At 39.1% G+C, this 17,176-nt stretch overlaps 1 protein-coding gene across 12 annotated transcripts in view; it reads left to right on the top strand.

Moving 5' to 3' along the window:
• stxbp5l (syntaxin binding protein 5L) overlaps positions 1-17,176 on the top strand; it is a 110,900-nt gene that overhangs the window by 51,645 nt on the left and 42,079 nt on the right. For all 12 annotated transcript variants that reach the window (XM_084022360.1, XM_084022366.1, XM_084022364.1 and 9 more), the window contains exons 5-7: positions 3,245-3,379; positions 12,227-12,290; positions 14,975-15,058. In XM_084022360.1, the coding sequence (XP_083878486.1) occupies positions 3,245-3,379; positions 12,227-12,290; positions 14,975-15,058 (283 nt within the window). The remainder of the gene's footprint in view (positions 1-3,244; positions 3,380-12,226; positions 12,291-14,974; positions 15,059-17,176) is intronic.

Below are 17,176 nucleotides of genomic sequence, written 5' to 3' on the forward strand. Positions count from 1 at the left end.
ACACATTTAATCAGTTCAATCGGGAAGACAGGGAAGCAGAGTGTTGACAGGAATAGGCCGACTCCTCTGTCCTACCTCCGATCCTTTTTCACCCTGTCTGACAAACCTGAGAAGGACTGGCTTGAAGCTCTCTCTGCTGTCTCAGCTGGCGACCCCTTCTGTCTCGTGAGCCACCCCCACTAACACCACCACAGGCTGTGAAAGCCGACTTCCCAGTAGTTATTAGGCGGCTGCATCCATCTCCTTTGACATCCACCTTTATCCTCGAGACACAATACCGGCAGGCGACTGAACTGAAACTTATCAATGCTCTCGTCAAGGCCACCAGACTGCCTAGTTATGAATGGCACTGCTTTTCTTAGCCCACCCTGCATGGCGTTAAGGCTAGGCATTGTCCTTCAGTTCAATATATGTAAGTTACTGTGCTAAGAATTGTCCAGCCCTATATATCCCTGTAGCGAGGCTTCATCTGCTTGCAAGAAATAAGGTTTACAATTAAAAACCCTCTTAACAGTTTGAGAGATCTTCTGTTTTTCTTTTCTTTCTCTGTTTATACATTTTGTCTTTCTCCATGAAAAACATTCACTTCAACTCAAAGATAATTCTCACCTTGTAGCACCGGTTATGCAAGGGCATTAATTGAATATGACTGCATTCCCAATAAATGTGATGAAATATAAAATGTATTCAAAACGCAAATTAAGTGGATTCAGTAAAAGTAAGGCATTTATTATCATTGTAGGCATACAAGGCTGCTGTATGACTGAGAGAACCAAGTCTGCCAACGCCACTATATTATTTATTTTCATTTTTGTTTCTCCCACAAAGTTTTCTTTCTTCTCGTTGGTCAAAAAAAAAAGAAGCAAGGTCACAGTGTTAATTCAAGTGTTACTTTTGATGAGTACAAGTGTTGGCAAACACGATGCGATTGATATTTCAATTCAAGGACTTCGGCTGAGTCACTGGATGTGATTTGTCTCTATTAAAACTTTCCGTCAAAAGAGAGCAAAACGCTTTCACAGCAAGACAGAAAAATTGAAATCCTGCTATTAAAAAAAAGGATATTAAACATAAAACTCGAGTAGGTGCACTTTCATAATGCAACAGAGCCTTAAAGGATAATGGGCTGGAGGAGTTAGAGCCATGTGTTTTCTGCGCAAGTTGTTAGGGAAAGAACTCTTATGTTTGCTACTGCAACAACCTCAACATATCAATCCTTTGTGAAATCATCACATAGTAGACCCTGTTAAACTTTCCCTGTGAGATTTTATATTTTAGGGTCATAACCTACTAGCTGTACATCACTCAGTGATACACATGCCCACACAGTGATGCACAGGTGAAGGTTAGGAATAATGTTTTGTGGGCCGATGTGGTAGGAAGCAGAACCACTCACGCTCAGTGGCAGAGCAGTGAATCGTGCTCGAAGCTTAAAAGATGAAAAAAGGCATTATGAGTCATCCGTCATCGGCCAGGCAGTGACTTGCCATTTAGCTCTGTGTCTCTAGACTGAATATCTGACAATTAGCACCCTAACACCCCGAAGAATTCCCCAATTATAACTTATTAGTCACTGGAAATGGTGCAGAGAATTGTTTTGTGATAACTGTCAGTATCTCGTGTCTGCCACCCCTCGTCGACTGTCATGCTGTTGTCATAAAGGATGTGAAGACTTTCCGTCAAAATAAAATACCCACTGCAATGCATGAATCATTGGACTCTGACTGCAGTTGTTTTTTTATTTTTTTATTGCTCAGTACAAAGAGGCATTTTAGCTAATTTAATCATCTGTGACTTTGAGTTATCCAATGTGGCCAGTTCCCTAGATGATGTCACCAATATATTTAATGTCTACATCTTTCTACTTCATTCTGGATATTTCCTCCTTTCCTGGTCTGGTGGTGGGCGGACAGCTGGCAGCTAAACCTCCTGTCCTCTTTGAATGAGAATTATAAATGTTGGTGGTGTTTGGTCTGACTGTATGGAATGAAAACACGCCTCCGACTGTCTCCATATTTCCCTGTGGATGTGTATTCATCGCTACTTACCAACTTCCCCTTCCTGGCAGCTTCTCATCCTTTCCTTCAGTGATGTTTTCTCTTAAACCAGACTCATTTTACCCTTCCTGTGAAATTTTATTGAAATGGTGAGCACATTACCCAAGTTATCAGTGCTAAGAGGCTTTAATATAGAGGCCCCGTGTTTTCCACAGCAAAAATATCCTCACTCACAGTGTTATTTTGAGATACGGCAATTCGGATGACTAACTATCAACATGTTTTACATCGTGAAGAGGTTTAGGTCCGTGTTGCTTTCTATGACAAAGAATTAGACCTAATGATTCGCAAAGGTCAGTCCCTTCCTCAAGCAAAGGAATATGTACATTTGGTGTGCTAAGGCTAAATGCATGATGTAAAAAGACTTTCTAATCCTCTGTTGCTCTCATAGCACTTCTGCCCCCCCTGCCATTTTGAATATTGTCATCTCCCCAAGCCCCTAAAATCCTTATTGAATTGTCTGCCATCTCATTTGTCTTCTATCTAATAATCCTGCCACTTGCTGAGTGGGGGGCTGTGGTACTAGCACCGAATAACCCCTCCCCCCTCTGCAAGGTAATCAGCATGGACAGGAGTGACTTAATGTGTGCAGATCTTTCTTGCTTAAGGGGATTATGAAGATGTCAGTTGCTAATTCCAGAGCAATAATGGTTTAAGCAGCCTTGCATCATATCAAGATTATAGTTATACGCCACATGAATACCTTACAGGCCTTCAGTGGTATTTATTGATTTGCTAACAGCAAAAATCATGGTTTCTCAAAAGAAAAACAACTGGAAATATGTGGAATCCCAAATAGTTTTGGAAAATATAGATCATAGAACAATACTGTTTAATGATTATCTATTATCTATGTATTTTTTAACATGGTCTGTGTTATAAAAAAATACTGGAGCCACACATGAGCAGTGACTGAGCTGATTTTCAATGCAGTGAGTATGTGTGTATATATTTATACAGCCAAAAAAAAAATCATCCAATCACTGCCTCCCGGCTCATGCTTGTTTGATTGATTGATTCGTGCCCCAAAATAATTTAGAGCTGTAATATTTGGAAATAGCCCAAACTGTTTATATTGTTGAAGGAAGCAACATTTTGAATTAAAATAGCTGTATGTTTTTGAAACAAACTGAAGCATTGGTCCCTTTATGATAATCTCTTCCCTTCTTTGTTTCTTGTTCTCACAGGATCACGTTTTGCCACCTTCCCTTTCAAAGTAAATGGCTGTACGTGGGGACAGAGCGCGGAAACACACACATCGTCAACATCGAGTCCTTCATTTTGTCTGGATACGTCATCATGTGGAACAAGGCTATAGAACTGTAAGTTGTCCGTCCTCTGATACGATTACTGATATCAGTGATGAATCTTGATAATGACGATGCTGGTAGCTAAATACCACAAAGTGGCTATTCGCTTGGTCTTGTATGCAGCCCATTTTCCCGAAAGATTTGAAGAAAACATCTGTTTACAGGGAAGACCTAACTTAACTTGTTTTACAAGCTGTTTCAGATGTCTCAGGAGTTGTAATCTCTTTAAGCTAAACTGTTGTCAAACTAATGTCATGGTTCAAATGTGAACAGTTGAGAAATGTTACATCACTAGCACTGATAGCAAATACATCCATCATGTCATTGCCATTGGTTGGATGACAAGTTTAAGAGTTAGCTAGTCAGAGTAAGTTTTAGTTGTTTTTAGCTGTTTTTTTTTCAACTCCACTTGAAATGGCCAACACATGCACACAGTGAAATATAGCCGATGCATAATCAGCACTTTTTGGTTCGCGCCCTGAAATACCACAGTCTGAGCCAATCAGAGGCTGATTAGGGGCGGGCCTTCATCTCTGATTGACTCTGAGCCCACAAAACCAAACAGGCCTAAGTGTTTCAGAAGTAGTGGCTTGTCTAGTTTCCATGGCTCAGATATGACAAGACAGCTAACATTATGCATTTATTGCAAAGAGTATGGCCAAAGCATCGCTGGAAATGCTGCTTGTCTGGAGCATTGTTTTTTGTTCTTTCGCGTTTTTCTTATCTTTATTGTCTTTATGTGTATAGTCAGGACCAGGGTATACGGGAACTATAAAGAAAAAGTGTATTATGGGTATTATTGCGGTGCCAAAAGATTATTACCTAAATTATGTGCTGGTGTACCTAAATGAAAAAGTTAGGGGGCACCAGCCCGTTTGTTTAAATAAACAAACGGCCCCTGCCATTAGACTGAACCTTGCTGAATCATGCTGAACATCATAACAAGGTCATAACTAGTTGCTGTTGATATAGCAAACTATAGTAAACTGAGCCATCTGGACTTTCCTCTGGAAAGCCAGACTAAATAGCAATTGTTAAAATGTATGTGATATTTCACATAATATGTTAAAAAAAATAAAAACAAGCACAACTCGTAGGTGAATCGTGTCTGAGAAGATTCTCAGTCATCCAGGTCAACTCCAGTCGCCTATGATAAAGATTGATGGTGAATCAACTTTTCAACAGCTTGAACAATGGGGAGAAGACTTAATTAGTTGTTAAGTTGAATGCATTTCACAGTGTGTCATAAAAAATGCATCAACAGCCTTTATCCATCCATTGTGGTGATGTTCCCAGTTGGCAGTAAGCATTCACAATGTTCTATAACGCCTCAAGTTGGGGCGTAATATTACTTTTCTGTCAACAGAAGCCTTTATTGATTTGTTGACATGCACTTTTATGTGTTGCAAGTTTTGACTGTGTAGCTGACATATGGTGCAGATTGACAACTTCAAGTGTCATAAAGTACACAAGTGGTGCTCAGTTGCATTGTATGCCCGTTTGTTTCTCTTGGTTTCACCCGCCTACATGCCGTTCTTATGGCGTTACCCTGACAAGTCCCCTGCTGTAGTGTCAGTCACAAGTCACTCTCATACCAAGCCGTCGTGTTGCCTTGTGACAGCCCCAACTATACCGAGCAGTCGTAACACTGATGGGACTGTCTGCCAATCATTGCTCAAGTCTCAGAGGCTGAGATGGTGGATGGGATTAACAGCATATTTGGTTTGTTGATTTTTCACCACAGAATCAACAGAGGAATTTCCTTTTTTTTTTGCACATCATATAGCAGAACTTTCTTTCGTCAAAAATGTGGGATTTTTTTCCTTTCTGTTGTTCTAGTAATACTTTGAATATCTCAAGTAATTATTTGATAAACATAATATTTTACTGCACGTCCTTTATCATAAGATATATAATGAGATTTTCCACAGTGTTGCCCCCCCCCCCCCCCCCCTGAAAAAGGGCTGTGTTTACCTTACATCATAAAATACTATTAAATATTAATGAAATATAACCTGAAACTTCATGTATGTCATACAGCAAAGGTTGTGCATTTAATGGGCGAATGCCTGATTCAAGCGACAATTATTCATCAATCGCATCATACATTAGTTTCCTGGAATTAACATAATAATACATGTGTGCAGAACCTTTTGTAGTGTACTATAATTAACATTTGACATTTTATTTAAATATACCAGAGACATTTGTGCACTATATGTTACCCCGCTATGGCATGCGATGTGTATTAACAGCCAGAATTCTATGTTATGAGAGTTACAAAGAGACCCAGAATATCTATAATTGTGCCTATCGACAAAGGTCAGTGCAAATCAGTAGCAGTAGACGATATAATCTTCTTGTAACGTGTATTATTTTTCATCCCATGTCTTTGCAATTTCTATTCCAACCAGAGACAGGCCTGATCGGTTTTGTTTCTTAACAGTATTTAAATAATTTAATTAAATTTAATTTCAGACTGATTTGACTCTTTGAAACCTGAATTGGATTATTTCTCCTAACAAATAAATACAATTTAAAACACTAAGAAAAAACAAAATAAGACCTTCATTTTTTTCTACACAGTTAAAAACAAATTCATAACTGATAATGTTGAAAATGCATGCTTTATATGGTACTTCCAATTTAATTTGAATATTATTATTTATTGAAGTGACAGTTAACTAACCTACCTAACTGACTGATGAATAAATACATGATACTTGATTAATCAAGTGTATGCAGGGTTTCGTTCACCAACATATGTACAGAAATGGCAAACATGCATTAGGAAAATAAAATATTGTTACTGCATTTCACATATCAGATAAATATGGCATGCAATATAAGAATGATTAAAGACCACACAACTCTCTCAACAAAAGGTTTCTCTCCACCCCACATTATGCTCTGATTTAGCATAAACTATAATATATTCTCTGTTTTCTAACCATCAGCAGTTCAGCAAGTTCATGGGAAGTGGAACTAGTAGAGAATGAATCTTCTCTCATCAATGCACAGAGCAACTGGGGAGATTTCCCACTAAACATGAATACGAATGCTGGGGGCCTTTGTGTTTTCCTGCAGGGGAATGCTGAGTGAGCTCATGCACCCCTTTCACTGTGTACAAACATTGTGTGAGTGTTAGTCACACTGTATTTGTTGTGCGTTTACACTGTTGTGTGCATGTGTGTTCTTGCAGTGTTTGTTTGTGTGTGTCAGATTAATTCATTAAATTCAAACCAAAGTGTACTCTCTTGAAAATAATCTGATATAGTAGCAATTCAACTGGGGCCAGTGGGCCCAAACAGGAGGGCCGGGCTCTCATTGAAATTCAAATGGGTTTGCAACATATTTAATGCACAATTTCATCTTCAGGAAATCTATTCCAAAGTGAGATGTAAAATATGAGATGCAAGGAGGAGTGGGGAGAACGCCACAGCACGGTGCACACTCTGCTTTACTTGATAGATCACAGGGATGAGCAGAGTTTTGTTTACGCCGAGCATCATGTCAGCCGTGATCAACATTGGCATGTTTGGCTATTTCTGTTATCAAGGATGTAAAATAAGCTTTCAGTGTCCTCCTGGTCCCCTTTTTCTTTTTTGATCGAAATTAACAAGCAATCTTAAAAGACAAGGACATGCTTTAGAAATATGTGGGAACAGAAATATATGGCAACAGCAGCCCTGTCTCCTCAATATATACCACTAATTTGCAAATTAATTTAGAAAGAAACCTCATGCTGCCTGGTTGTATGCATTGATGGTGTTTTATTATGATAAAAAGGTACTTTTTTACTTTTATTATCACTTCAATTTAGATATTACCCTACAAATAGAGTGAAGGTCCAACTGTAGAAGTTGTGGATTATGTGCAAAATGAATGGTGTCCACCATATGAGGTACAACCCCACATTCACCAGGCTATGCCATTTAACCTCCAGGCCCTGATCGATGTGTCAGGCAAGAAGAAAACCTGCTGCTACAAGGCTGTAGGATCACTAAGGTCACCGTTTCTGAGTTAAAGTCACTATGGAGACAGTCATGAAAACAGCAGTTACCAGTCATAATGTCCTCTGGCTGGAGCGAAGTTAACTCCTTGAAGTCTGCAGTGATTCTAAACCTTTTTTTACAAGTGATGTCTATTGTTAGAGAAATGTAAAATCTAATAAGACGCATTCAAGACTGAACTTTAGTGTAACCTACATTCTTATTAATCTCTAGGACATGATTGGATTTCATGGTCTCCTTTTCTTTTGGAAAATGCATGCCAGTGCCTCCGAGTGTGTTCTGGGGGCATTCAAGGTCCATTGGGAGGCTGGGATAATAACCATGTTCCTACTCAGAAACTCTGTAAGGAATTAGTCTGTTTCCATCACACATGAGGGAAGCAAACAGCGATACAAAACAAAGATGCAGGGAGATGATGTCAACCATCTGATGGCAGACTCCTCTGCTCCACACAATGCAGCAATGTTATATGCTTACCACTTTTCATACCTGGTAGATACAAGACCAAGTCCATTTGTGGTAACTGATGTGGATTATATGAAACCTCTGCTATAATTAAGACAATCTGCTCAAACTTGATGGTTCTCTGTAGAACACAAACCCTAGACAAAGCTGAGAGGCACAATCTAATTTATTTTTCTCTCTCTCTGTCTGAACAGGAACAATGTTTTGTAAGCCAATGTCCTGTAAGCCCAATGTGCTGCCAATCCTCAAAGTACATTTTGTTATTCATTGGGTCCGGCAGAGGAGTAATGAATAAAGGAGGGGAACCGAATCATAAGCTCCGTAATGATATATTGTTGGCTGCCAAGGGAAAACATGAATGCAAAATAATCTCAGTTTAACTAGAATTATACACAAACATGTACAATGTGAAGTTCTTGCAAGAGAGGACATAATTAGAGTAGAATGCTCAAAAGAAAAATATGAGTGTTTTGAGGACTATGGGCTGAGTAGATCTTACTTAGAGAGGGAAGAGATGGGATAACTATTCCGTTAAATGGCTAGAATTCAACATGTTGTCAAACAACTCTAACAACGTGGTAAATCCACACCAAGTTTGTAAACTAAGTATGTCAGCTAATGTATTTCTATAATGGCAGGCAAGTCTATGTTCAACCTCAAATACCACTCCCTGATTCACCCTGCTAAACACTCTCTCAGCTGTTGGATAAAGAGAAAATAAATGTGGAAATATTGAATAACTCAGCAGTCAGTCAACAGATTCTTGGAAACAGCTTTAGACTCCCTTTGCTCTCTGCACAGAACACTATGGGACATCCTTTTTTGTGGAAACTTGATTATTTAGAAGGTACACAAGAAAACACTGCCCTGCATGGGAAAATGTTGCTGACAATGTCAACAGTCTAACAATACACACACACACACACACACACACACACACACACACACACACACACACACACACACACACACACACACACACACACACACACACACACACACACACACACTTTATTTATACAAAAATCACTATCTTAGATTAAGAATGAACAGATTACACACATAGGATCAGATTTGTGTTATTTCCTGCCCTTCCTCCCTCCTTTTCATCCGTCGTGTTGATTATTTATTATTTTGTAGCGATCATTGGTTGCCATGGCTCTGCTGGTCTTGCTGGAGCTCAAGGTCTCTTTGTATTGTTTGTGATCTTAACAGCTTCGGTAGTCAATCTCTGGATGACTGCAATAAAAAACATTCCTCATTTCACTTCCCCTCATTGCCTCCAGAAGGTCCTTCAAGCATTGATATGCTTATTTCTTCTCCACACTATTTCTATCATTTTCTGCCTCATGTAAGCTTTACTTAAAAGAGTAGTGTTCATTCTTGTCATGTCTGTAAAAAGCAGGCAAAGTAGCCTGAATTACAGATCATCTGAGCCACATCAGGCAGGGTTGCTCAATAGTTTTTTGGCACGGTTCTTTGAGATGACCTGGTAACATCATTAATTCACAAGCACAGGGACAACAATACCATTTATGAAAGCTTTTAGACCGTCTAATTTGACCAGTCATTAGTTATAACCAGCACCAGATTTAAATTTTGCTTGTTGCTTAGATACCTTGATGGCAGGAAACCTCTCCATCACCACCTCAAAACACAGAGCACATATTAGGCCTCATTCAACAACCACTCTTCTTAAACCCTACTTACGCAGTTTTGAAAAAAGATTCTGACAATCACCAATGTTTTCTTAAATGAAAACATTCAAGAGCACACTTTTGACTTTTGAGTGCCGACGTGTGTGCAAAATAATTGGGTATCGCGTTTTCTTCAATTCTACAGTTGTATTATACTGTAGGTTTCAAATTACAATTAAATTGTATCATTTCTAATGTTGTTCAATTATTATTTTCATGAAATTCCAAAGCATTATGGTCTTTTAAAATAAAACAAAACACTATACTATCACATTAATTCCTATATATTACTAAACCGTTTTGTGGGTTTGCGCCTTGAACAAGGAGCTGCTGGAGACGCATGGCTCATATTCCCATCTTTGAGTGAATCATTATAAGTCCCAGCAACAGTGGGCTCTATTCCTATAATGGCTTATTATTGTGTATATTTCATGAAGGATATGTGACCTGGCCCCCTGGTTGATGACACTCCCCAACCCTCAGACTCACCCAGAGGCGTACTCGCTCCACCATTGAGTTCGCAATCAGCATCTTAATAGGGAGCCGGATATGTATCTCTGAGCAGCCTTTCCACCTCCAGTGGTTGGCATCTCTTCTGTGTTTGGCAATTCTTTTTTTTTTTTGCCTCAGATTTGACGTCAAACCATTTAATTTCATCTTTTACTTCACCGGTTGTGTGTCCTCCTCTGGATACAGCATCCACTGAACGAGTAATAGCATCCTGTGCATCTTGTTTACTGTTATTTTATATCCATTACTGAGGTACAGAATATAACAGCTTGTTTGCTGTTCACATCCTGCCACAGTCGGCTTTCTTGTACTTCAGAACGACTGATGTTTTCTTACGTTTAGAGTCCAGTTGTCCACCGTCTTTTAGATCTACATTTCCACTTTCTTCAACTTTTCCTCTGTGCGCGAGTACTGTGTGTGCACACGGCCCTGCAGTTTCATGCCTTTTTATGGGCATTCGCAGGGTTTTGCTAATTAGGAATAACTGGCACACGCTTTCAATTAACGAAGACATGGGATGTGAACATTTCTGCGGTTTAGGAAGACATCATGAAAAACAAATCAACAAATTACTTAGGATGATATTGGTGAATATAATTTGTTTTCTTAGGGAAAGCAACATTAAAGCGATAGTTTTAATGAATACACACTTTTAATAATAATTATCATACCCAAGTCATTATACAGGTCTAGTATTATAATGGGGCCAACTCACATTGGTAATGCAATCAGTGTGTTGTCAGTTACTATTCTTAAGCAGAACCAGTGCCTTTAAGAATGTAATGTAAGACTTATGTTCAATAATATATAGCCTCACAGCATCTCAGAATATATTGCTGTACCCGACAGTGGCAAAATTCCGTTCAACTCATTTACATTTTTACTGAATACTTTCTCATTTGCTTTGTGAGCATTTCAAAGGCTGGGCTTTGTAAACTGAAAGCCAAACTTTACCAGGAGTCCCTGATTCAGTCAGCAACTCTCCCGTATTTGTCTGCACAGTGTGACGGCTTTCTTCAGTTAAAAGGAAATGACCTTCCACATACAATAGCAAGCCTTCGCCCTTAGTCACAGCCCTGTCCATACAAAATTCAATAACTGCTGTGAACATTTCCTCCCAAACGCTGTAATGACTTGTAAACTCAAAAGGAAGTTAGTTAGTGTTTGTGGTGTGGGTTTCTTGATGTACAAAGAAAGGACTGGGTTCAAGAAAGCATGCATGTTATATCAGACATTGTCTTTCAGTTTAGTGCCTTATTTGTTCTGGATGGCTGCTGTAGCAAGATTAGCTCTTGGCATTCACCCATTGTGGCACTTCATTGATTGGACAGGTGTTGTGTATTGTATATGATTTTTTGATACCTTAGGACTACTTTAACTGCTCAATAGATTTCCATTGAGACCTTGGCTGTGGTTTTTATCGCCTTCTAGCAGAAGGCATAACTTAACAGGCCTATGAATGTGCCAGTCATAGTTTTTTTTGTGTGTTTTTTTGCCTTTATTCAGAGAGGACAGTGTTTTAGCCACTAACATATGATGATTGTGGCCGAGACAGTAAAGTTCACTGGTGACCAGGTGGCCAGATGTAAATTTTGGTCTGGAGAACATCTCCTCACTAAATCATGACAGCCTCTTTACCCATTTTGCGGTCATTTTTAGGTCTTGAGTAAGAGGATAAGAATTTACTTTACATAATATACTTTTTATATAATATATTTTTTTGTTGGATTTCAAGAGTTTAGAGGACTGGAGCTCTAGCTATAAACGATCCCTGCGTGGAGCCTAATTTCTTTACAGTATGTGCCATGTGGATATTTCAAAGACAGTAAAGTTAAAGTATACTGTCTAATATATATACTTATGAGCAGTATTGTTGATTTAGTGTCACAAATGTTGAATTAATACTAGAATTTTGTCTTTGTCGTACAACTTTGTACAACACTATACATACTGTAATGTTTGGTTGTTGTTGCTCCCTGCTGGAAAGCAATATGAATACAGTCAGTAGGTAACATTTCTTCTAGTGCCAATAAATGTCATGCTTAATCTATGAATAATGAATGAATCAATATGTATTTACATGCAACATGAATACATTACAGAATACATGGTGTTTAAATACATTACGGCTGCTGTCTTATTCACCTCCCTCCTATGTTTCCCTCTTGTCACAGATCAACTAAAACTCATCCAGGACCTGTGGTTCATTTGAGTGACAGCCCAAAGGATGAAGGCAAGGTAAGTAGGCAGAAAAAGAAACACCAGCAACACCTCCTGGGTCTCCTCCTGGACACATATCAGCACAGGTTGCAGAGGCTCAATGTTATTTTCCCACTTCTCTGCCTTTCCCTCTTTGCCACATATCTGCCCCCTTACTTCCCCTATGTCTTTCTTGTATAGTCTGTATTTCTTTCTACCTTCCATTTTTTCTTTCTAATTAGTCATCTTTAACTCTCTGACTTTATTTCTGGCTTACAGAAAAAAAAAACATTATGAGTACAGTGTCCATTCTGTATTCATGTAGGTAATCTCTTTGAGGATAGTTGATGTATTCAGGATGTAGCTGTTGCTGCAGTCAAATTGGATAGAAAAGCGGTGGGTGGAGGTGCTGTAAAACAGAGGTCATTGATTTTCCCCAACGGATTTCGCTGCCTCTGTGTGAAACCAGACTTGACAAGTTGTGAAGACATAAAAATGAGACAACATTGTACAGCTGCTGTCACAAAAGACAAAGTGCTACAAGTGCCATTTAAAATAAACAAAAACATTTTTAGAGTTATTAATGTTACTATCCTAAGAAGTAGAAACATCTTTAGGTTGCAATGGCCAGGATTGGATTTCTCTCCATGTTGTTATAAGTAAAAAGCTTACGTCTAGCAGCAGGGATTAGACATTCATTCTAAAAACATTCATTTTAATCATCCATGCTCCACATTAAACTGTATGCTCATTATGATAAACAGGGTTGCAAATAATGCAGGCACTTTTCCGTATCTTAGCCTATTAGATATGGCTGATATAGCTACAGATCTGGCTGTACTTAGGATATTGTATTATTATAAAAGTAGGGTGGTTTCCCCACACTTAATCATCAATGATCGCATGCACTGGTTTGATAAAAGAGCTGATGACATCACAAATGTTTGTTTCACTAAAGCAATGGGAAGGAACATTCCTGTTTCGAAAACGAAGCAATTGACAATGATGGATAACAATAACAGACATTACAGGCTTCCCAGTTTTTTTATTAACAACAGAGAAGAATCCGTTTACCCAAATTTCGACCAAAGGGGTAATATTAATCTAGAATATTAATCAGAAACACTGGAGGAAGGATAATGTTGCTTCATGTTTTCTGGATGTGTAAATCTGTATTTTTTTGTCACATATTATCTACCATTGTTCACATAAGCTATTGTTTATTTGCCGGGCATATTTCTAGCCCAGGAAGCTCTTAATAGCATTTTCTCTCTACAGACATTACCACTTGTCATAGTGTGAAAAAGTGTATCTAATAACATTAGTGATGGCTGAGTTACATTTAGGAGTCAGCAATCACAATATGAGGAAGCTGGAAATGGCTCACCTAAACTGAATTCAGCCAGCATTCGTTGAACTAATGTTTCTCCTGTGTTCATATTTCAGTGCATGAGCAACTCTTGCCAGTGCAGTGAACAAAGTTGCTTGTTTCTAATGCAACCATTTAAATAAGACATTACAGATGTATTCATAATTTAGTCAGTAGAGCTGCATTTGCATACCTAGTATATGCCTATATGTGCCTTTTGTTAACAGGGCTGTCAGTGTCACTAATGCTAACGCTTTAGGGTTGCAAAATGTATGAGAGGCAGGCTTTTTCTCCCTCAGCTCCCTCTTTTTCCTGCCTTACGATTTGAGATGTTACACAGTCTTTCCTCACAGCAGGAGAGCTGCTTTCTCTACTCTCTCAAGGCAGTACTCCTCCAACATCACTCCCCATCTCCTCTGATCTGTGATCAGATTGTGTTGACTTTGCTCTACCCTTTTAGCGTGTCTGTGTGCGTGCGTGCGTGTGCGTGTGTGTGTGTGTGTGTGTGTGTGTGTGTGTGTGTGTGTGTGTGTGTGTGTGTTGTGCTTATGACGTTGTTTTTATAGTAAGTGCATGCAGGAGCTGTGTGTTCATGGGTGCCTATTCATCTTCAGTGTTATAAGTGTGTCACTAATGTGACCGAGAAGGCATATGCCGTGCGGTGTGTGTGTGTGTGTGTGTGTGTGTGTGTGTGTGTGTGTGTGTGTGTGTGTGTGTGTGTGTGTGTGTGTGTGCGTGTGTGGGTGTGTTTATAAGTGTTGCGTACTCTATGTATTTGTGTGCATGTGTCCTGTATAGATTCTCTAAAATGAAATTTAAATGACATATGTGAGACGTTGACGATCTGATCAGTGTTCACACAGTCAAGCAATGGCAGTCATCTGTTGCTCCACAAAAGGGGAGCAATTACGAGAAGCTAGGTTTGCAAGATAACAGGACACAGTTTTACAAATCGACATCTTTGTTTAGCTTCTGCAAGTCTAAGCTCTGTTCCTACATGTTCCCCAAATGACAGCCAGAAAGCAGTCCCATGCAGGTGATGGTGTAAATTGTCTCCATGCACGTACCCTCACATTAAACGTTATACATTCCTCACTAACCACAAAACTCACAAGCAGACTAGCTGTGAAACGTTGACAGGATAAGAGAACTAAAGGCTTAAAGGAGGAAGGAGAGTAGGAAAATAAGTTTCTTTGGGGTGGCACAAGCAAAATTGCTCCCCTAGATTACAGCAAAAGCATGCACTTATGTCAATTGCATTGGTCCTGTTGGGCTGTCCTCACCTTATTTTATGCTATTAAAAATATCTTTGTTCACTTTCTTACTTTACATTCCTTGTCACTCCCCTCCACAGCTGCTTATAGGGTTTGAGAGCGGGACAATCGTACAATGGGACCTCCGGGGCAAGAAGGTTGACTTCAGAATCTACTACGATGAGGTGAGCTCCACTGTGCACTCCTGCATTACGAGACTTAATTGAAGCGAAATGTGCTGTACCCTTACCCGAAATGTAACAGTACCCTGACTGCTGTTATGTACTGGGATGAAATCCTCATAGAGATTGTCAGACCTTATGTTGGTCCAGTGGGACCTAGGTTCATCGTGGTGCAGTGGGTCCTGGGTTCCTCCTGGTGCTGGACTAGCTCACCTCATGTGTCCAGAGTGTGTAGGTAGTTCCTGGATAATGAAGGCATTGATGCCATTGACTGGCCCTCATGTTCCCCTGACCTAAATCCAGTTGAGCAACTATGGGACGTTATGTATCGGTGTATCCGATACATAAGTACCGCCACAGACTGTCCAGGAGCTCACTGATGCCCTGATCATGGTCTGGGAGGAGATTTCCCAGGACACCATCCAGACTAATCAGGAGCAGCCCGGATGTTGTCTGGAGTTCATACAGGCACGCGGGGGCCAAACACACTACTGAGTCACATTATGAGTTGCTGTGATGAAATTGCCATTGGATCAGCCTGTGATTTATATATATATATATATATATATATATATATATATATATATATATATATATATATATATATATAATATTGATATTGATATTGATATTCGGTATGATTTTTTAATCCTGCATTTATTTATTTTTTTAAGTTCAGCTTGAATAATTTGTTCATCAAGATCTGATGTGTGATTTTAGTCCCTCAATTGTTTTTGAAAATTGTATGTATTACAATGTGACAAAATTAAGTATAGTGAGTAGAGAACAGGAAATTACAACAAAAATGAGGGCTTATCACGCAGAGAGGGGTATACGATTGGACATTTACAAAACTCTAATGATGAAATACATAAAGAGTTGTATCATGTTTGTTTTCGCTATTTCCAGGAAATCATTACTGTGTTACGAACCGTATTAGGGCCAATGTAGGGGGGGGGGGATGGGGAACGGAGCCGAGAGAGGTGGGCAATATTCAGAGAAAAAAAGTTTCAAATTTGCTGCTTTATTACGATGCTAAAAACTGGCATATGCTAGCTAAAATTCCATGAATGTCGCGTTTATCTTTCTAATTAATACATCACGTGTGACAATGCTTTGCTAAGGTCCTTCAGAGGTGATGGCTGTTGATGGTTATTGTTGGTTCATTTTATATGGCCTACATTGTCATCTTATGGGTGTTTATTGATCGGGCAGTTGGGGTAAATGCTAGCATTAGCTTTCACTTGTCATAATAGCAAAGTTTTTATTTTTTCCTAAAGTGGCCCTAATACGCCATCGTACTTTGTAGCTTGGAGGCCTGTAAATATTAAAAAATATATAATCCAGAACACACTCTGATTCATAACAAAATAGTACAGCAGATATAAGAGAACTGAGATCCAGTATTAATAAAAACATCAATCAGATTGAAACAGGAAAGAGTGCTCTCATGTGAATGCATGCCTAGCCTCCGTCTGATCTTTTCATCTCCCCCCATCACTTATCCTCGTCAGTGACAGGAATTGGTCTGCCAATATTTTGAATCTCAACAAAATGGAGGGCAATTTTCTACTTTGAACAAAACCGACTTTTATTTTAATACTTGTTTGCCTGCCAACCAATTATTGCTTTTTTTCCCAAAGAAGCAGTAATTGGAAAGCCCAGGCACGCTTCCAGTCCAAGCTGCCTCTGACAACTCACACAGCACCGTCAATTCAAACAGGTGTTGACAAAATCTGCTGCCATTTCTCCCAGTTAGCATTGGAGCGTAACCAGAGCGAGTGCTCTTGGTGCACCATTTGGGTTCTCGTTATTAAGTAGCCATTTGATAAGGTGTGTACTAATTGCTGTGTAAAGAGTGAATAGTAGGAGAGAATAGGATATATTTTAAATGATCTGCAGACCCAATTCATAATCTTACATAACATTTAGTGATCAGATTTACAGATAAGATGCATTATGCCATTATCAGCCATACAAGTCTTCGTAATTAGAGTGCACAGTGTAAACTAAAACTAGATCAACCATATTTTTGTAAAATGGACTAAAATTGGTCATATTTACTATTTATACAGCATGTCTTTGGACAATTTATCCATGGTCCGTTTGTTAATATCGATT

This window comes from Eutrigla gurnardus (genome assembly GCF_963514095.1).
Source record: "Eutrigla gurnardus genome assembly, chromosome: 12".
Taxonomy (NCBI): Eukaryota; Metazoa; Chordata; class Actinopteri; order Perciformes; family Triglidae; genus Eutrigla; species Eutrigla gurnardus.